The 21,545-nt window shown below is 35.4% G+C and overlaps 1 protein-coding gene across 3 annotated transcripts; it reads left to right on the top strand.

The window, feature by feature from the left end:
- The first annotated feature begins 1,464 nt into the window (after positions 1-1,464).
- On the top strand, positions 1,465-21,146 carry LOC143459096 (kinesin-like protein KIF21A). 3 transcript variants are annotated; one of them, XR_013117740.1, is made up of 41 exons: positions 1,465-2,015; positions 2,135-2,210; positions 2,600-2,746; positions 2,954-3,069; positions 3,442-3,565; positions 3,763-3,852; positions 4,709-4,846; positions 5,007-5,077; positions 5,149-5,281; positions 5,687-5,802; positions 6,025-6,220; positions 6,465-6,578; positions 6,655-6,791; positions 6,862-6,968; positions 7,262-7,385; positions 7,577-7,667; positions 8,365-8,452; positions 8,683-8,874; positions 8,955-9,052; positions 9,894-9,995; positions 10,183-10,290; positions 10,411-10,573; positions 10,760-10,815; positions 10,959-11,048; positions 11,260-11,400; positions 11,598-11,702; positions 12,212-12,352; positions 12,530-12,665; positions 13,104-13,288; positions 13,527-13,706; positions 13,874-13,983; positions 14,218-14,346; positions 15,272-15,411; positions 16,248-16,324; positions 16,400-16,503; positions 16,600-16,764; positions 16,918-17,029; positions 17,345-17,521; positions 17,775-17,983; positions 18,358-18,461; positions 20,097-21,146. XR_013117740.1 is itself a non-coding variant. In XM_076956069.1 (40 exons), exons 1-40 carry the CDS (start codon positions 1,975-1,977, stop codon positions 20,137-20,139), a joined length of 4,872 nt encoding a protein of 1,623 aa, XP_076812184.1. In that variant the 5' UTR covers positions 1,465-1,974; the 3' UTR covers positions 20,140-21,146. The 3 variants fall into 3 exon arrangements, 2 of the variants coding, with proteins under 2 accessions (XP_076812184.1, XP_076812183.1); XM_076956069.1 differs by lacking the exon at positions 18,358-18,461; XM_076956068.1 differs by having other exon boundaries at positions 18,358-21,146.
- The last annotated feature ends 399 nt before the right edge of the window (positions 21,147-21,545 follow it).

Raw genomic sequence — 21,545 nt, 5'->3', positions numbered from 1 at the left:
TTCAGCGTGTACATAAATTGCGAACGCGTTCACAAATTGCATACGCCTTTTACTCTTCACTGCAAGAAAAAACGGAAAGAGCACGTACGCATATGAACAACGGTTTTCTGATTTCTAAAATTAAGTTAGTTGAATTGCAATGAAACTTCCAAGAAGGCAAAATGTTTTTAAAAATTTCATTTATCTATATGCGTGTTTTATAAGCGGAATGGTAATTGAAAAAAATAACACAATTCTTCTGCTATGTCTTTAAAAGCTAATGGATCAAATAAACATCATGCGTACTTTTTGAACAATGGTAACAAAGTGTTTTTGACAACACCATTCAACGTTTCCGATCATGTCACATGCTGGGACACTAAACCTGTTTCCTTAGTGCCAATATAAGTTTACACTTTCTGAATGCTTTTCTAGTTCGATATAAACTGTAATTTGTCTAAAAAATGCAACATGCATCCTATTTGTTGGCCAGGTGCTGCAAATTCGAATTAAAACAACATGTATAAAAATGTTATTGCCAAAAAGCAGGATATTTTGGAGTTTTAGCGCGTCTTTGGAGGAAAATTCAACCGTATTGAAAAAAGAAGACAAATCCTCCGAAGGGAAGACGTATGGTAACCCTACCTTAAAATGAATTTATTTGTCTATGAACGCGTGCGGTGAAAGCAAATTTTGCAGAAATCTTAAACGTTTCTGGTTGACAGAAATGGTATTTTGTCTTCTATTTGGCTTGGTTGTTTACTGACTGATATGATGCTGTTCGTGAGCAGGGAGTTCGTGTCATAATCAATAGCAACTTAGATTTTTAACAGAGTAAGCCGCCGATGTGGCTTTTATTTCCAAGACAAGTATACTGTGAAGTGCATTGGTTTTTCGAAGTGATTATTTCACCGGCGTCCGTTTACCGAAGTCGCTTAATCACAATACGGTGACCCGCAGATTTTTGCTGATGGTTTTATGATTCTCGTTTTAGACATTAAGAAGTAAGCAATGCCTTGGCGTAGTGGTTAATGATGAGGCTCGTATTGTGGAGGTCTGGGGTTGGAATTTTGCTATTGTTTGAATTGTTTTTTGTCCAAATTTATTTTTGATCTAATTTTATTGATCATGAGAGATGAGAATTTGCGTCGGAAGGGATTAGTTGTAGGTTAATATACACTTCGGAAAAATTAGTACGTCATTTTAAGTTGTAATTTAGCATAAATTTCAATTTACTAACTAGCGTAATTGCCGTTTACCGCATTCGTATTTTCCTACTTCGGTAAACGGCGGCCGGTAAAATAAATGCCTACTTCACCAGCCGTTATTTACCGAAGTAGGAAATACCAATTGCGTAACCGGCTAACGGTTCTTAACCGGGGGAAATTTCCCACTAGTGGTGGGAACAACAGCGGGAGATTTTGCAAGTTCAGGTGGGAAACGATTAACCTATATATCTTTTGTACACAAAAATCATACTCGCATCAACCATGCAGTAGCAGAGTTATGTACTCGAGTAATCACAGTCTGCCGTTCATTACGTCATATAAAGCAGCCTAACATTACTGTTGCCCATCAGTCTGTCAATTACAGAGCAGCAACCACAACAGCAGGATAGAGAGTACGACTCGAGTAACCACTGTTTGTTGTACATATCGTCATCAGCAGCAGCCTAACGTTTTATCCCCTAGCCTGGCGTATTGTGCGCACTTGAGCAGGTGTCAGGGTGTTGCATACCTAAGCTACCGTTACTCATTGGCGCCTTAGAGGGTCTGCTATAGGCGAGTGCTTAAAACTAGACTAAAACCACTAGCCTACTTTTGCTCATACCAACAAACTTCCAGCATGCAGACAAGAGAAAATGCAGTTTGGCCGGGAAATAAATTATGCTAACTTTTCAGTTTATTTATTAAGTAGTTTATTATGTTGCCTGCGAGTAAAAATGTATCGCCTATATTCTCTGACTCATGATTTCCCTTACCGCTCCTAGCTGAAATGGGTGTAGAGGATCACTCTAGTGTCAGGGTTGCACTGAGGTATGTACCAATAATAAATGCTTAAATTAGAAATATTGTATCAGCTGACCGGTAGCACTACTGCGCTATGTGTTTTATGTTTTTCTATTTGCCATAATGGACAAAGTTTCTGCTTTTAGAATTCGCCCCCAGTTAGCCAGAGAGAAAATCGAAGCTTGTCGCATTTGCACATATGTAACTCCTGGCGAGCCTCAGGTATTGTTATGTCTGTACTTAGGGGTGATCGGTCAATTCAACTTACGGACAATTCAACTCAGGACAATTTAACCCAAAGACTATTCAGCTCAAAGATGTTGGTTCAGTTGTCCTGGATTTAGTGATTTTTGGTTTAATCGTACTGAGTTAAATTGTCCGTACTTGTAGGTTGAATCGAGACACGTGTAGGCTATAAAGAATTATTTCAATAAAGTATAGTAGCGATCATGTAAAGCTACACATTTCATTTGTTGAAGTAATTTTGTAGTACTGACAAAAACCAGGTTTGTATGCTCGTTAGTTTGGTGTAATGAAAATCAAGCTCATACATGATTATGATGTGATATTGTTTTTGAATTTACTGATACAGTTTTTTTTGTAATAAACAGGTTACTCTTGGAAAGGATAAAGCATTCACTTATGATTATGTTTATGACACCCCAACAGAGCAGCATACCGTGTATGAGACCTGTATAGAATCTCTCATTGAGGGCTGTTTTGAAGGCTACAATGCTACTGTTTTAGCATATGGACAGGTAGCATTGTTTCAAATTAACAAAACTATTGGTTATTGTACACTTTTCAAGACTGATCATAGCTTTCGTGACACAACCATTTTCTGTGCATAAATGAATGTCTGTTACTCATATTTAATAAATTAGATGTATTTGTGCATGTTTTGGAATGGGTACTTAGAATTACATGCATATGTAAGTTATATATTTATGACACCTTTAATGCAGACTGGTTCTGGTAAGACATACACAATGGGCACAGGCTTTGATGTGACAACGTCACAAGAACAACTTGGAATCATACCAAGGGCGATGGACCATTTATTCAAAGGAATAAACAAAAGGTTTGCAACTGAGCATGCTAAGAAAAGCACAAAAATTTTAATGCATTTAGTTTTATGTTACTTTTAAAACTAATGTTACTTAAATACCTTAGCATACGATGATCGCTATTTCATAAAGTCTTGTGCTCTTAAACAGTCAATGCTTAATGTGGTTGAAAAATTTTTAATCCCATTACCCTTTATTAGCTAACTGACGTTACTGTTTGGTATTATCAAGTTAACGACGTGTAAATGTGCTAGACATGCATCTTGCTTTGGCTTTGCATTGTTAGCAAACTGTTGTATTTGCATTGTCAGTTGCTGGGAAAGTGTCTGGAGTACTGTGTTGCTATATAGCTAAACTTGAACATGTCTATTGTTTTTGGTTTATAGAAAAGCTGAAGCTTTAAGCATGGGTTTGCCAGCTCCCGAATTTGATGTCACTGCGCAGTTTATGGAATTATATAATGAAGAACTCATAGACTTATTTGATACAACAACTGATCCCGCCAACAGGGTAAACAATAATTTTGAGAAATTATTATTGTAATTATGTGCAAAAGTAATTGTGGGGTAGATGTTCATCTCCAAATTGATGACATAACAAAAGTTTATGTTACTTCTAATTTTCATGAACAGTATATATAAATTGTATATCGTATAGTTTTTAGATTATTATTAATATTTATATTTTACTTAATTTTCTTTTCCTAGGGTAGATCAAATATCAAAATACATGAAGATTCCAATGGCAATATATACACAGTTGGAGTAACTGCAAGACAAGTGGCAAATGCCAAAGAGGTTTGTGTAGGATGTTGTTAAATCACTACTATTATTAGTATAAGGCCATTAAATTGATTTTGCTTTGATATTGAGCCCTTGAGCTTTGAAAGATTATAAGTGGTATTGGTATTAACAATTGCTTGCCATATCATTATCAAGTGTTCTTATTAAAAAGGTAGTTCAGTGCTTCTAATTGTTGCTGTGGGCATATCCAAGAAGAGTGTGCTTACTGGAAATTATTATGAAATATGGTAGTACTTTCACTACTGTGAACAATGTGGTTCTTTTCCGTAATACACAAGCTTAGTGTTATTTCTAAAGCATTCTTTGTGGCATCAATCTATACATGCATATTTCCTGTGGTTGACAGCTTCTTTTCAGGCACTTTGATGTGGTATTAATACCTATTTGACAACAATAGTTAATAAATTTATACAGCTCTCTACTTGTTTGCTTTGGGATTCTTTGTTTAAACAACCTTCGCTTTTCATTCAATAGCTGGTCAATATTTTGTTACAATAAGCTGCTGCCTGTTGTTGTATGTTACACACTCTTACTATGTTTGGTTTATGAGATGAATGTTATAGTAAAGTTGAATGGTTGCCTTATATATACCTTATAATAGGAGTAACGGTGTATGTTTATGTAACTTCAATATTTTGATTTAAAACATAGCTTTTGTCCAAAATCTGTTTGATGGAACTTTATGGAAACAGTTTTGAATTTTTACATAAGAAGCAGAAAGGTCCGCAGTTTAACTTGCTTTTTGTATAACAAATAAATTCAAGTACTGCATGTTCACGGCAGACTTTACACCTGATTACTGAAGTTACATCTTTGAACATTTTTATCAATATTATTCTATTGTTTGTAGACACTTAAATGCCTCCACGGTGGGGCATTAAATCGCACAACAGCTGCCACACAAATGAATTCTCAGAGCTCTCGATCCCATGCAATCTTTTCTGTCCATATCAAACAAACAAGAGTTTGTAAACCCAAAACTGCAGAAGTAAATTTGACTTGTTGTGCAAATACAAATTTTATTTCCTTGAAATCGCTTTAATAAAACCATAACATTTGTGAAAAACTAAACTTTTTGTTTCTTTTGGTAGTGCCATACTTTTTAAGTTACTGTTCTAAGTCATGTATATACATTTTTCTTATCACAGAGCTCGAGTGCTGCCACCACACCTGAAAGTGAGGATGGGAAGTCACTCACTGAATCTTCAGCTCAAACATCGTAGGTCTTGTTTAACTGAACTTTGCACATGCATGGTTTTTCTGAATCATTTAGTACGATTTTTTTGTCAGAAAATCTGATCTTGAGTTTGAAACACTTTCTGCTAAATTTCACTTTACTGATTTGGCTGGTTCGGAACGACTGAAACGAACAGGTGCGACTGGTGACAGAGCAAAGGAGGGAATATCAATTAATTGCGGCTTAGTAAGTATCCATATCATTTCAATATACAAGTAATATACCCGCATACATTGTTTTTTTTAAGGTGTTTTGGGGGACCGAAACGGTCCCCCAAATTTCTCCAGCGGTTTCCCTAAATTTGGGAAATAATTCGTTTAAGCAAATATGGCTATTTTTTGGTATTTAAATGAAACACTTGCGGTCTCTTAAAACTACTTAGCGGTCACCCAAACCAAACCTTAAAAAAAACCTGCCCGCATACATTTAACAGCCATATTCATTTCATTAGAAGGCAGTTTGTTTTCTGTTTATTTTGGAAAATAAATTTTTAGCCATACTTGCATACAATCTCTTTACCAGTACTGTATGCATGACCTATTTTGGTCTTGCCTAGTATAATTACTACAATTTCATATGTTGGTTTTGTAGCTTGCATTAGGAAACGTTATCAGTGCACTTGGAGATGTGAGCAAGAAACACTTTCACATCCCATATCGAGATTCTAAACTAACTAGGCTTCTTCAGGACTCTCTTGGTGGCAATAGGTTAGATTTTTTGTCATAACTAGTCTCAGTATGTACTAACTAAAAAAAACTACTGTACTAACACAAAAAAAGTTGCTCAGCTGTTATAAACCACACATAAGTGCTGTTCACTAGATTTCTGCACAGATGATTGTGTATTATAAACCGTATTCAAACAAAATTTTTGTTTATAAATTAAGTAATAGTCCACTTTTTAAATGATATTCTGAGTTATTTTTACAGTCGCACCTTAATGGTAGCTTGCATAAGCCCGTCGGACAGTGACTTTATGGAAACCCTTAACACATTGAAATACGCCAATCGAGCCCGTAACATCAAAAACAAAGTAGTTGCCAATCAAGACACAGCAAGCAAACAAATGCAGATGCTGCGGCAGCAAATTGCCACTTTGCAGCTTGAACTTACAGAATACAAAACAGTAAGATAACTAACTGGAAACTGTTAGCGTTAAAAAATCTTTTATTTTGTTATATTTTGAGTTTTATAACTAAAAATCGTTCTATTACAAGTATATTACTAATATAATTATATATCAGTCGAGCTGAACCATGAATAACATGTTAAGTTGTGCACTGGTACTTTGGTAATACTAGTAGACTGAATGTTGGAAAAGTCCAATCTATTTTAAACCTCAACTGTTATGAAAGTAAAATACAATTAAGGGAAAGCGAATCGTTGGTGAGGATGGTGTGGAGGCTTACAACGACATGTTTCAGGAGAATAGCATGTTACAAAAAGAAAATAACAACTTCAGGATGAAGATAAAAGCCATGCAGGTAAGGTCTTGTGAGTATCGGTAATAGTTCTGTTGCATTTTTGATTTTGTCTCCTCTTGTATATTTCCACACTTAGGAAACAGTGGAAAACCGTAATGATCGCATCACACAACTGACAATAGAATTAGCTCAGACTAAAATAGCAGGGGGCGAAAATAATGACGACGTCGTTTCAATGATTGAAAATTATGTGAAAGAGATAGAAGAACTTCGGTTAGTGTGACGCTTCTCACTTCTTGTTAATCTGACCAAGAAAACTTTTTAACCAAAAGTTTTTTCACAGTTCAAAGCTTTTGGAAAGTGAAGCACTTTGCTCAAACCTTAGAAGAAAGTCAGATGGGATGAATCCATTTGGCCTTCCACGATCGCCCACTCCTATTCCCATGACTGGTTAGTTTTGTTGTGGTGAAGCATCTCCCCGCTGCAGATACTTCATGTGATTTAGTTTTGTATCACATAAAAGTTACACTAACAATGAAGATACTAACTTTAATTATGTTTAAGATTATACATCTTTCTTATTTATGCACTTAAAAGTAGAATATATGTTAATTCCCTGGACGTTTTCAATCAGTTAAATATGAACTTTAACACATTTACTACCGAGCATGTTTTTCACTTGCTTTTAGAAAAGCACTAAAATTGTCACTTTTCATCCTAAAAACTTTCTTTTTTGCACATAGGTTCAGTTAATGTTGATACAACACTGGTTTCCAGGAGCAAATCTGTTCTGGACAAAGCCAAGCATGATATCAACCAACTGGAAGAGAAAAAGGAAAAGTTGCAGCAACGGAAATCATCGAAACAGTAAGTTGGTTGTTATGACCAACCTTGGCACTTATCATAATTGATATGGCACCAGAAAGAGGCAGTGGTCCATATAGCTGGCCCTTGATATAGTAGTCCATACAGCTGGCCTTGATATGTAACCTATTTGTTGTGTTGTGATAAAATTGAAGTATAAACATTTATATTACCTCTGAAACTTTTCTTTTCAGACTAGATAAGGATGACTTGTCTAAAGACAAGAATAACGAGGAAGCCTTGGAGACTGGTGCAGTTGCTGTGAATGGAAGTGCTTCTGAACAGGTCTGGTATTTTGTTTCTCTTGTATTACTAATTGCTGTTGTTAATCAATTAATTCTTGCAAATCGCAACATGCTTTTCATATCTAAGAAATATCAGTTCCTTGAAACTCAAAATTTAGAGATTTGTAATTCTTTTGCTGCTGATGTGCTGCAATGTATCTTTTTTGGCCATTTTACTGCACCAAATTAACAGGAAGGAGTGACCTTACTACGATATATGACTAACAAAGTTATTTTTTTGCAATTTATAACAAACTGCATGCCATAATGTTTTCAAGGCTTGTGTTTTGCTTTATTTAAATCAATGGATGCATTTTATTCACGAGGTTAAGAAAAATTTCAAGCTTCTACTTGACTCTTTCACACTATAGGCATTATGTCTCTGAAAAATTGGTGGAAAATTTCATTTTCAACTATTGCTTTCTTCTTTCAGTTACTGTGCCAGCAATACATGTGTTGTTTTATCGCAATCGCATCGTTTTAGTTAAATAGTTGCCATTTTCTTTAAAACATTGTGTCATTGTCAGTAACATCTCAGTATCTTGTGTGTTCCATGCAAAATAGCTTTGCATATCACTTGATGGCTTGAAGTGTGAAGCAGTGTGTTTAGATGTCGATATTTATGTAGAATTGAAATGTATGTACTCTCTGATGGTATGAATGTATGTTTGAATGGAAAATTTAACTTCTTGTTTCAGAGCGCATCTGAATATGACACTGATGTATCTGAAGCAGACACAGAAAGTCTGGAGACTGAAGACGACGACGACGACGATGATATGTCAGGTTTGTGGAGTCTGAGGTCACTTTGAGAAACAAGAACTTTAACTTTAAGACATCGAAACTTTAAGAATTGTAGGAAATTTAAACTGGTTAAGAATTTACACTAGAACAACAACTAGATCTGTTTGTATCAAAAAATGTTAGTTATTAACTGTAGACCTAAACTTTTACCAAAACAGTGACATATGTTTTGTTTCCTATTTACAACAAGGTAGTTGTTTTGACTTCATTAGAAACGCTTCAACAAGAATTTGCGACTATCACATATGAGATTGACGTCAAACAAGAGCTTGTCAATGAACTTGAGTCACTCCAACGCAGAATCACCGCTATGCAAAGGCAATATGAAGAGAAACTGAAAGTTATGGCCCAAACAATCCGTGCAACCGAACTTGAAAGAGACAAAGTCTTGAAGAATGCTATTGGTTTGTGGACATGATGATGTAAACATCATGGCACCATATGGCACCATATTTCCTACAAATTAAACATTCTCTTTATGCAGATTCAAAGTCAAGTGGTAGTAGCGAGAAAGTGGAAAAGATAAAATCGAATTACAAGAAGCAATTGGACTCGATGAAGAAAGATATGAGCAAGCTTAAAGTGAGGGCAATTCCAAAACTAAGTTGACCTTAAATCAAAGAGTAGCTGTTAGTAAATAAACTGGTGAAAGAATTTGTACTAATATGTAACACTTACTGCCATAAATAACTGACAAAAACACTCAAAGTCATTGCTTGATTATGACGAGGATGGCGGTTCTTATTATGTCACAATGACAGAAGCAATAGGGACGACTCAGGTATTTGGAACAAGTTTGAATAGAATGTTTCCTGTGACAGACAAGTAAAAAGTAATTGGTATAATTATGGCGTACTTAAGTGTATAACAGGGACATTTCACATTTAATTAGCTTATTGTTGGTGTAGTTTTACCAGTTAATGAAAATGCTAGCCTACAGTATGGTATAGTTCAGTATTGTTTGTCGGCTTGGCTCTAGCCTCGTCCGGTATCAGTAATTGCGATAAAAAAATAATGTTTTACCTGTTTATATTCTGTCGTCTGACATTTCTATGCTGAAAATAAACATTACCTGCTACTAATCACCTACCTACAGGGGCGTATTACATCTAAAACACCTTAGTTAACTTACCATACCTAATGCAAACACCCGTCATCAGGCATATTGTTTTTATATTGTGACGTCATAATGAAGACCAAGTTTGTAACAAAATTTTTGCATTAACTGCTTAACCACTTCATATCATTAAAAATCCTTTCACAAGTATGTTTATTGACAACTACTCTGATTTAAGGCCAACTTGTTTTTGGACTTGCCTCTTACTTTAAGATAAACTAAAAGGAAGTTTCCTGTCTTTTTTGTTGGTAATGGAGAAGCATCTGTCAGGTCTTAGCTAATTGCATTTTGCTCTATTTTTTCTAGGAAGCAAAGAAAAACCATGATAGATTAATTCGTGAACAATCGAAACACATTAATCAGTTAAAATCGCTTCGAAACGACCTGGAGCAAATGAAGAAAACAAAGGTACGTTATTTAACGTTTTAAATAATTTTTACCACCTTCCTGGAGCAACATTTGCAGATCACATGACATTACTTAATTTTTAGTTCATGTTTTTAAACTTAAAGCAGACATATGCTTCAATACTATACTTCCTGTAACAAATTTATATTGTTTGACTCAATTAACATCTGTTGATCCCACTTTCAAGGTACGTCTGATGCGGCAAATAAAGGAAGACCAGAAGAAGAGCAAAACTCATGACTCAAATAGGATGAAAGAAATTATGAAACTAAAGAGAGAGTTTAAAATGAAATCTGTGAGCGGCAAACTGCAAAGTTAATTATAAACGGTTCATGGATTGACGTCTTGTTGACTGTTAACTTCGTCATAGCTTAACCATGCTTGCCTCACGTTTATTATGACATTTTATAACCAGAATGAAGTGAGAAATTTGTCTGCTGAAAATCGCAAGAAAGACTTAATGGTGAAGAGGAAACAGGAAGAATTGTCTGTGCTGAGAAAGCAATTGAAACCTATATCGGGAAAATATGGGAAACAACAGCAGGCACAGCAGTTACAATTGCAAGCTTCTCAACAATGTAAGTCTGACCATTTGAATTATGCGCAATATCCTGGTAATGCTGTCTTCTACCATTTGTTTTTTTCTGAGTTTCTGATGCTATGTTACTACGGTAATAGTGATATTTTTTAAATATTTCCATGCAAATTTTGTTGCGTGTTGCTCTCGTTACTGTTATTGAGAAACTTCTTCTTTGCTCTTGCAGCTCTGGGTTTTGACAACACTTTTATTGTGGAAAAACCTTCTTACACCCAGCCACAGGTGCCAGTATATTTCTAAATAACTTGTTTTGTTAAAGTTATTTTTAACATTTTACTTAGAATATTGGAAATTTTGTAAATTATTTTTATACTTATATCTACTTCTGTGTGTGTGTGTGTGTCAATTAATTTTTTTTGCTGTAGGCTTCGAAAAACAAAAGACGAGAACGCAAACCATCCAGTGAATTTTCTTCTAGAACTGCCCGCATAAAGTGGAAGTCTGTCCAAAGCAAGGTGCGATAATGGTTTTTATATAAGAAATTTTTTCAAGAATTTTTTAAAACTTTTATTGTTTGTTGCTTTGGATATTGCATTGTAAGCTAGTGGATAATTAATGGAAGTTTGACCTCATTGAAGCAATTGAGTGCGTTGTTTTAAGCTGATAACATATTTTTGCTGAGTAATAACATAATTGGTTTATTTTAAAATCGGATGTTAATTCCAGATAAGTGAAGCCGTAGTGCAGCATGAAACCATTTCAAGGATTGATCGGCAAATGGAACGATTCATAAAGGAACGTGAACGACTTCAGCGTGACATTGAGCGTACACATCGCAAAAAAACTCGAGCCAATGTGAAGGGGAAAGTAAGTCAAAAGGCTGTGATACAAAATAACAATGAGGGCCACATTTAACTGAGTTAACATTTCGGATTAAATTAGTATCAGTCAACCAATTTGCTCTTCGATGAATCATCAAATTTTATAGAATATTAAAAAACAAAAAGTAAAAAAAAAAAAAAATAAATAAAAAGTTACAGCCATGAAACCTTCGTTATATTCAGGATGCTTCAGTTTGGCAGCAGTTAAAAGATGAAGAGGATGGCTTGCAAGAAAACATTGACTATGTAAATGAGCAAATTCAAGAATGCCAGATGGAGATCATGCAGGTAACCTGATGTTGAAACCATGAAGCTCACTACACATGAAAGTTTAATGACATGATATTGATCCTATGCTTCACTTAGCTGTCTCGGTGCTTCTAAATCAGGGACGGGCAACATACGGCCCGCGATGGGATTTTGAGCGGCCCGCAGACAGTTTCCGGTCTTACATGATAATGTGGCCTGCGGCCACATTCTGCCATAATCCCTGTATTGCGTCACTGAATAAGTCCAAGTTTGCCAACCTGAGAAAGATGGCCATGAATCTACTTGTTCTGTTCGGGTCTACATACATTTGTGAGCAAACATTTTCGACCATGAACATTAATAAGACAAAGCTGCGTTCCAATCTATTCAGCAATCTGGCCCGCCAAGTACTTCATTCTCTCATATCAGGCCCGCCGACCGAAGAAGTTGCCCGCCCCTGTTCTAAATGATTTACATCTCCTCAGTTATATATGCTTTTAAACGGTGTAATCTTTAATGATATTTCTCACGTAAAATCACTTTTTTAGGTTGAAGAATCAATGGAAGACACTTCACTCTTTTCCAGCCTTGTTCAATATTGCTCCATCAATGAAGCGAGATATTTACTTGAAAATTTCATGTCCTTGACTATAAGCAAGGCATCGATTGGAGTGCAAACTCAAAACAGGGTATGTTTAAACTCAGTTCTGTTTTTGGTCATTTTGAAACATTAGATGTTGTTCTCTGCCCGCTACATAGGATTTTCAGTTCTTTCTCTGTCTAATACTCTATTTTTGATCAAGACTGTTCACTGATTAATGTTCACCATGACTTTAGTCCTAAGCATTACTGACTCTTTTTCACAGCTTAAAGATGTTGAGTCAAAGCTGCAGGTTAGCGAAGAGTCAGCGAAACAAGCACATGACTTGATGAGATATATGTTGCAAGAGCGACCAAATCTAGATGAAAGCATCGCAGAATGTTTGAATGAATATATGAAAGGTATGTAATGATAGAACAGTTGTTCTTGTTGTCAAGCCAGATTGGCTGATCTGGTTGAGTTTACTACATTAAGTGCCGTTGTCACGCACTAAATAATGTAGACTGGAAGTACCTGTTATGCTTGGTTCCTAATACTCGTCATTTACATAACCAGCAAAATGTTAAATTGACGAGATATTTTTGTGTTTTGCTACTAAGTTGGTTCAATGCATGAGCTTACATTGTTTAATTCATGTATCTGGTCTACAAACCAGCTTGGAACTTATTTTCACAACTGTTGTTAAATTTTTGGAATAAAGAAAAATTTCCGAAAGCTTACAATGTCGGCAAAAGAATGGTTGTTAGTTTTTTGACTTAGGCGTCTAGCATTTAGTTCTTCAGAAATGCACATCTCACGTACTTTGTTTCTTTTTCAATTAGTTGCTTTAATTTCCACAGGAGCAAACAGTGACAGTAGTTTTAGTTCACGAGAGTCATCACCTGACAGAGACATTGGTTTCACTCCTGCAAATGGTTTTGATACGAACCAGCTATCAAATACGGAATTTGGCGATGGTGATACTCAGCAAAGACCTGCCATCACAAAGGAAGTGAAAGCTCGTCGTAGAACTGCAACTCCCCAGGTATCCATTATTGCAGAAATCTATTTTGTAAAATTACTTTGGTATTCGTCCTTTGTTTATATCATTTCCTTTTCATTAGTGTTTTAGTGAAGTTGTTAGATCATGCACTAAGGTTATTCCTAAGTTGATCATTATTGATCAACTCCGGTGCAAATGATCTTAAATATGCCTTTAAACATAAGCAGCAACAACATATATAGTTAACATTTAACCTTAACCTTGACCTTCTCCTCCCCAGGAGCTGCTGCATGGGATTAGCCCCATCCGAGCCTCCATCTCACCCATAGACTCACCTATCCTCGAGAAGACTGTTATTTTTGTAAATGAAGGCATGAATAACAGCTTGACCCCAACCAACTCAGTGAATGAAACAATGACTTCTAACTCGGGAGTGAATGACGTTTGCAAACTTCTAAACGTAAAGTGCCGTAACTTGTTTTTAGTTACTATTGTAGTATTATTTCTGTGAGGCCATGTGGTTATCACTTACATTACATACATGATAAGCTACATTACATAACTACTGCTCTTGTACATCCTGTATTTTAATTTAATGAGGCAAATTTAATTGTGTTGCTTTTTTAGACACCTCCATGTCCAAGGACAAGATTAGGGACATACACAATTGATGAAGATGTGGAAACCACTTCAACTGCTACTTCACCTACTGAGGAAGCACCTGCAGATACTGGAAGGCATGCTTGATAAGCGTTATTGCACTTTATGAATTTTGAAATAGATCATAACTGCTTCAGGATATCATTAAATGTTTAATGTTGGTAAAGTCGCACAAAGACATTTTCTGGTCATCCAACTGGTACTACATAAATATGCAATTGTGCAAGGCCTGAAATAGTCCAAAAGACATAATATTCTCCTATCTAAAGGTCCAAGAAATAGTGACAACAATGTTGTATTTTCATTACCAGCAAGGAACTAGCATCCACCACAGAGACTAGAGATGAATCACCCGGTCCGCCTGGCCTGGGAAAGGCCATCCCTTCTAATGTGTTCTCCAGACTGACAACATATGCTCTGTCCTCACCTAAAACTGACAAGTAAGTCCAATGTACTATTAGATGAATCGGAAACTTTACGCGTTAAACTAAAGAGAATTAAATTAAAGTAAGTGTTGGCTGCTTTTAAAATTGTATTTTCAATTGAAATTTACACGCCTTTGAATATTTTATAGTGAATGTACAGTTAGCATTATTCCAAATTTCAGGTAAATGCTCGGTTATTGTACTAAGCATGTTTGTAATTGCATCATAGCATCATACCATCACACCGGTTTGTATCTGTTGTCTTGTTCGTTCATTCGTGAAATATTCTTCATTGTGTGTTAAACCAGGTTTTGTGTGTGTTTGAGGGAAAGTGCCAATACCAGGAGTTCATTCAACGATATACATTTTGCTGTTTTAATCAAATTAAAGTTAAGATATATACAATTATAAGATTATAGAATTATAAGATATATAATTAAAGATATATAAAGCCTGGATACATACAAAATACATATATAAAATTTGATAAATTAGGCAAAGTTATAACTGCATTCATACGTGAATCACGAGCTTTCATGAAAGATTGTTGCTAAAATTTATCTTGATATTTTCTACCATACACTACCATTATATCCAATCACCCACAAATACAACTGTTTTGACATTTTTTACCTATCCTTTTTATTTTTCATTATATTTTTATCTTTTTGTGACAAACCCGATACACTCAAGTTCAAATTTTGAAACTGAAATTTTGTTTAAAATTAGACATAAAAATAAAACCAACTTGTTTTCGCCAATAAATTTAATGTTTTTTGTACTATGTTGTCATTAGTCGTTTACTGTGTAATGTAACAAACAGTAGTGACAATCAGTAGTTAACAAACAGTAGTTATTACAATAACATAACAAAGTTTCATATCCAAAGATAACAGAAACAATATGTCCAACCTATTCCAATCTGATGTTCATTTTACAGGGGTCAGATGCAGCCGTATGTAAGCAAGTCAGTGACTCCTCGCTCCTCCCCACTGTTGTGCACACAGGTTGCCAAAGGTCACCACAAAGCTGTGCTCTGTGTTCAGGCAACTGACCATCTCCTTTTCTCTGGTTCAAAAGGTAGGAAATTAATATTTGGCAAATTTCGCAAACGTTCCACGAATGTTTGCAGTGAACAATAACAATTTTAAGGCTTTACAGTTATATACTAACATTTACATATACATAGTTACTTTTATTACATGGCTTTTTTTTAGTGTTGGACCTTTATTACCCAGAAAAAACTCGCTCAGTGCTTAAGCTGCACTCCTCGTATTGAAATTATTGAAATGATTATTTATGTCAGTCACTACAAAGTGTCTATCTGTGTTATGTGAATACCTCTTTCATCATTGTGATATAATAATCATGGTTCAATATTTTAATATCTAATTCAATAATCTCCTCGTGAAGCATGAGTAAGACCTGTTGCCTTGTAATTGGCCTAAGTGGTCATTGGCCTGTTATCTCTAAAGAAGATTACTTTTGGCTAAAAGCCACCCGCTTGTTGAGCATAATCACTAGCAATTTTACATACAGGTCATTAGCTCATTACCTATAACATCGTAATGGGGAAAGAATTTGACACAACATTAGCTGTAACTGATGTTATTGCAATGAGAGATTGTCGCGCGTGTAAAGTTTTTGGTGTTTAAATGGTGCAATTATGTTAACAGGAAGGTCTGAAAGTTTGACTCCTAAAATGCATCTATTATTTCCCAATTTGTTTTCACGTATCTTTACAAGCCAGTTTATCGACTTTCTCTAAGTCGAAAGTAATTGCATAGGGTCTTTTTAGCTTGGAGTTAACAGGCTGTCACTGGATATGATCATCAGCTTTCTCGTTTTAGCACATAAAATATAGATTTCATTAATGGGATGTCTTTAATGAGTTTATAATACTAAAAATTTCTCAGATCGATCTGTCAAGGTTTGGAATTTGGTCACAGGTCAGGAAATCATGTCCTTGGACGGTCATCCCAACAATGTCAATGTGAGTTCCATTCAAATCAAGTGTAGTGTGGTCTTAGCTCTTCAAAGCAAATTTCTTTCAAAATTTCATTTCAAGGTTGTTCGTCATTGCCCTGTTACTGGCCTCGTATACAGCGTGTCATTGTGCTATATTAAAGTTTGGGATATTCGAAGCCGGGCAAGATGCATTCGAGTTTTAAGGTAAATTCACCATGAATTTAACAGCTCCTTTGCTAAGTTTTAGTAAAAATTAGTTATGTTGTCTAATTTGCGCTTACATTTATTATTTTTCCTTAGCGCATCTGGTAGTCATCATCTTCCGAATAATTTTCTGAGCAATGTGTCACGAACTAATCGCATGCCTGATAATGAAATGCAAATCAATGACCTCAAGCTAAGCGCAGACAACAACATGCTCTATTGCGCAAGTACAACTCAAGTCAAGATTTGGGATCTGAATAAGTAGGATAAACTGTTATGATTTTAAGAGAAAATAGTATTGATTCACTGTAGAATTTCGATAAAGTTTCAAGTGGAGGATAAGCGTATTATTTTAATGACATCATACCCCTAAAATTTTCTGAATAATCTTTATTTTGCTATTCCAACATGAAGGTTTTCGGTGATTGGAAAGCTTACTGGCCACACCGGTAATATTATGACTATGGCAGTTCCTACTAGCGGCAACGTGTCTGTCGTTACTGGGGGAAAGGATCACTTTATCAAGGTTTGTCAGAAGCATTAACGATTTTGCTTGCAACAGACAGCAGAACCATTTCGTTAGAAAGAATTGTTTCATAGGCATTTTTGTTGAACCTTTGTCGACTATCACTGTGGCACAGAGCATGGCTGATGCTACTGCACAAAATAACACCATCACTTAAAAAGCAATTAAATAACCGGTATCTGTTTTGCTCTTGAAAAAGAATATTTTCTCTGTGTATGTTGTCTCTAAGTAGCTCACGCAAGTAAGTAGCATAGTGTTATTGTCAGTGAGAATCGTTTTCAATTCTCGGCATTGAGGTCTTATTTCTCTTTCCAGGTGTATGATTTGTCTGGTGGGACACAAGGGATCATTAACCCAACCGTAACGTTGGACCCTCCTCACATGGATGGGGTTGAGACACTTGCACTTTCCTCAGAAAAAAATATTCTCTTTTCCGGATCGCGTGACAAGTCAATCAAAAAGTGGAACGTTTCAAGTAGGGCTGTTATTAAGGTAAGATTTTTGAAGTGAACAAAATAAAAGAAGGGAATCGATAGCATCCGGAACTGTTATGAATAACATCTAAAATAAAAAGCTTCCCACAAAAGATAGGTGAGCTTTTTGCATGTATAATAGCCACAAGCATTAAAATATTGACATAGTATGAAATCACTTTTCATATCCCTAGCACCAGTGTATTTTTCATAAGTGTTTTCCAATGCGATTGTACAGTAAAGCAGTAACACGCAATCTTACTTCTAAACAGTCTGAGTACCAAGCTCATTCCAACTGGGTGTGCGCTCTTGATTTAATCAAGTCAGAAGATAATGATGAGGTCTTGGTTTCTGGTGGAAGAAGTGGATTCCTTAAGTTGTGGGATGTGGAAAGTTTTGGATCCATCGGATCAATAAGAGCACACTCAGATACCATAAATTACATCGCTTCGAACAGAACCCACATCTTTACAGCATCCAGGTATTTATTGAAAAGCCACTCCACGAGCTACACCTAATATTGACATTCACTCTATTGGCTTTTAAATATGTAGTAATAACTGTTAAAACTAACACATTTTTTGAAACGTATAAATGCTAAATTAAGAAGTGAAGACTTGTTTTGTACAGAGCATATCCTGCGTTATTTGATTAGCATTAAAAGTTCAGTTCTGTTACGTCACTGTTTACTAGTTAACAAGTTTATCATAATGCCCTGTATTTAGTTTAGACATAACTCTTATTTTTCCTCATATTTTTGCTTCGTATTAACGTGGCATCAGAATTGTTAGCCAGTTTGATCTCACTGTAGCATTATTCAATGATGGGTTGAACATGTTTTTAATCTACAAACAGTGATTCTACGGTAAAAGTTTGGAAACGGAAGCCAAACAGATGACAGTTGCTCATAACCAAAACACGATGTACTTGGAAATGTTAACGCTACTTTATAGAGCTTGGTATGAGACAAGTTCGGTGCTCACTGGGCCAGATTGTAGCTGGTGAATGCAAAGTATTAGTTTGAGGATCAGATAGCATGCCACAAAATTTCTATTCGGGAATGCAAAGTTTTTCTTTTGTATTTGTGGGTGGCTAGATGGTACAGATCTTATTTTCAAGCTTTTCTTTTTGTACAAGAATAAGGAAACACATGTTAATGTGACGCGGAACATCGGTGCAATATTACTATTATGCATATAACAGCTTTGCGGTGCAGAAAATATTGCATTCCTTAGGCTTTGCACACGTTTAACTTTGCTTTGTCTACGTTTTTTCTAATTTAAAATAACACAAGTTTTGCTGTATATTTTATGTTAGCTTTGTTCTTAGTTAGTGAGTCTTAAAAAGACATCTATATAATGTATATGTAATGAAATGATCGTCACATGTATTGATTACAGCCACAAATTTCATTTTGCATACCGTATTTTCTTGAATAGAAACCGCGGCTATTATTTTTTATTTTTGAACGTTTTGTGCGGCTTCTATTCGAGGGCGGCTTCTATTTTTATTACATGAAGTACCGGTAGTGTTGATTAGGTGACAATAAAATTCTGCGCTCTCTTTTGACAAAAAGGTTTTATTCTATTACTATCCGACCACTACTGTAATGTGACAACTGCTGTTTTTCGCATGTGCAAGCTCTCAATGACAACCTTTATATTCAACCGAAGCGATTTCAGCATTGTCTTCTGCTGCTTGTATGCGAGGGCGGCTTCTATTGTTTATTTTTATTCAAATCGTGCGGTTTCTATTCGAGGGCGGTTTCTATTCAAGGGCGGTTTCTATTCAAGAAAATACGGTAGTCTACTTGATCATTATTTTTTAATAATGAATATTTATTTTTAAATTAGAAACCGATTGATTTAGATTTTGCATGGAATTTGGGTTATTTTTGCATGTACTTCAAAAAGTAACATGCAACATTATAAGAATAAGATTGCTTTAAATGATTATTGCTGATTATTTTTATAGTACTCATCCCTCTTTCATAACACTTAATTATGTCATGCTTTATTTGGACGTATTGTAATAGCTTTATTTTAGCAAAGTTACCAATACCATTTTGGTAAAGTCACCAATAGAAAACTTTGCGTTAGAGGACATTATGGTTGTGCTATTTTGGTAAAACTTTCATAACTCAGCCATTGCTACCGTATAACAAGAAATCATTTATTTTTAGTTAATTAACTATAAGCCAAGCCCTTAGGTTTAAAGTCAAGAAACTTTTTAAATTTCTGCCGATTTTCGATTGTTTCACATCACCAGGTTAATATCTACTACACGATATTGGTATGACAATGCAAATTTAGGTTTTTTTTGTTCCATTGAGCCCACACACTTTACGTTCTCTACTGAGTTACTGAATAAACCCCACTAGTGCACAGAACTGGTGATATTTTATTTTACTTGCGATGAAGATTTTCAACAAAGTTCAACTAATGACATGAAATAAATCATAGTGGTGTGCAGTTGGATTTAGCATTTCCACTCCTAATAAAGTTCATGGCATTGTAAAGTGCTCGCATATTAATTTTTGTGTGGTTATGTATTCATTTACATTTTCAAGCTTACAGATTGATTTTTTTGCCCAGTGATCGAACAATCGGCATATGGAAGCGCGGATCAAAGAGTTAAAAGTTAACAGTGTTTGTGATATCATAAAGAGACGACTCTTCGTTGCATGCAGGCTAATTCTTGGAAACACCTATGATTTATCATCCTTGTGCTGTGATGTTTCATGCTTCGTTTTTCATGGTACTAGATTCTTTAAAGCATTGTAGGTAACTTCTTCCTTCGTTTAGAAAACATTGTGCCACTATGCTTCATCTAAAGCACACTGACCACCGTATAGTGCTTTATTATCTTAAACTTTTCGCACTTCAACTGCCTAACTTCTAATGCAGCTGTGCTTGTGCAATATCATAGTCTTGATATCATATCCGAAATGCTGACCAAATTCTACGATGTCTGAAAGCAATATAGGCCTATATTTTTCTTTTTGAAATTAAGTTTGTCTTAATTTCGTGGTACTATGATTATTTGTGCTTCATTAAATGTAAACAACTATATATTTGCATCAGATACACACATACAATAGCGTTTAATGCTTGTAGTAGTTGGTCATTTCTAAGTACAACCTAATACAGGTTTAAATTCTGTTACGTTCACGGCTTAATCTTCACGTGCTGCTCTTTGACTCACTGCAACATTTACTAAGCGAAAATGCTTGTTTATTTTGTTCGTCTACTGTTTAGCTGCAATTGTTGCTAATTAGTGTTATAAGAAGTAATCTTTTTCAAAATGTATTTATTGTGTTGTGCTCCGAAGTATACTGAATGCATGTTTTAACAAAATGTAACTTTATTGTCGTCTGTCTATATTTATCGTGCCACATTTGTTACTAGCTAACTTGACAATACACTTTTCACGTCGACTCGGTCACTGTGAAGTTGTAATTATTAATATATATTTAACCTGATGTTGGCAACTAAAGTATTTGGAATTAGATTTTGCTTGGGTATTTTTTGTTTCTTCTCATGACCAAACTTCATGGCTTTACTAAAACACTGTCTTTTCTTTGTGCATATCTGTGAAGTTTACGGGTGTTTTCTTCATTAATACATTATTGTTGCAAAAATTCTTTTGTACGTGCCATTTTGTGCTTTTGCTGTAAATGTTAGAGTACCGTACTGTGTTTGGTGGTAACCAAAGTAGCCTAACAGTGGAAAAAGTAGCCTACTAATAGTGTGGTCGCTCGCATGGAACCTTAGAATTGGGTCGCACATAGCGCTGGTGGAGACTGGAAAGCACAGAAAAGTTTTAGGCACTGAGGCAAAAAGACTTGAAACGCCCAATAGAAGTCATTACAGGAGGCCCTTTTCTGCTACCTAGGATTATTTCTGTATGCAACATTAACTGTTCATTACAAAAAATTAATTTAACTACGTCGTAACCACTCGTATTATTTGCTGTGCTTGAAAGTAAAGTAGTACGAAATCGTGTTTCTTGGATTCGGACCGAAGCCAAAATTTGGAAAAAGA

This window comes from Clavelina lepadiformis, chromosome 5, assembly GCF_947623445.1.
Source record: "Clavelina lepadiformis chromosome 5, kaClaLepa1.1, whole genome shotgun sequence".
Lineage (NCBI taxonomy): Eukaryota > Metazoa > Chordata > Ascidiacea > Aplousobranchia > Clavelinidae > Clavelina > Clavelina lepadiformis.
The sequence above is the reverse complement of the archived record's forward strand: the minus strand, read 5'-3'. Positions and strand labels throughout refer to the sequence as shown.

Bases quoted from the DNA above. Each gene is read 5' to 3' on its own strand.
- LOC143459096 (XM_076956069.1), top strand. From the start codon at position 1,975: ATGGGTGTAGAGGATCACTCTAGTGTCAGGGTTGCACTGAG. The intron at 13,289-13,526 runs GTATCCATTATT...TCTCCTCCCCAG, and splicing joins GTAGAACTGCAACTCCCCAG to GAGCTGCTGCATGGGATTAG. The intron at 16,765-16,917 runs GTAGGATAAACT...TCCAACATGAAG, and splicing joins AAGATTTGGGATCTGAATAA to GTTTTCGGTGATTGGAAAGC.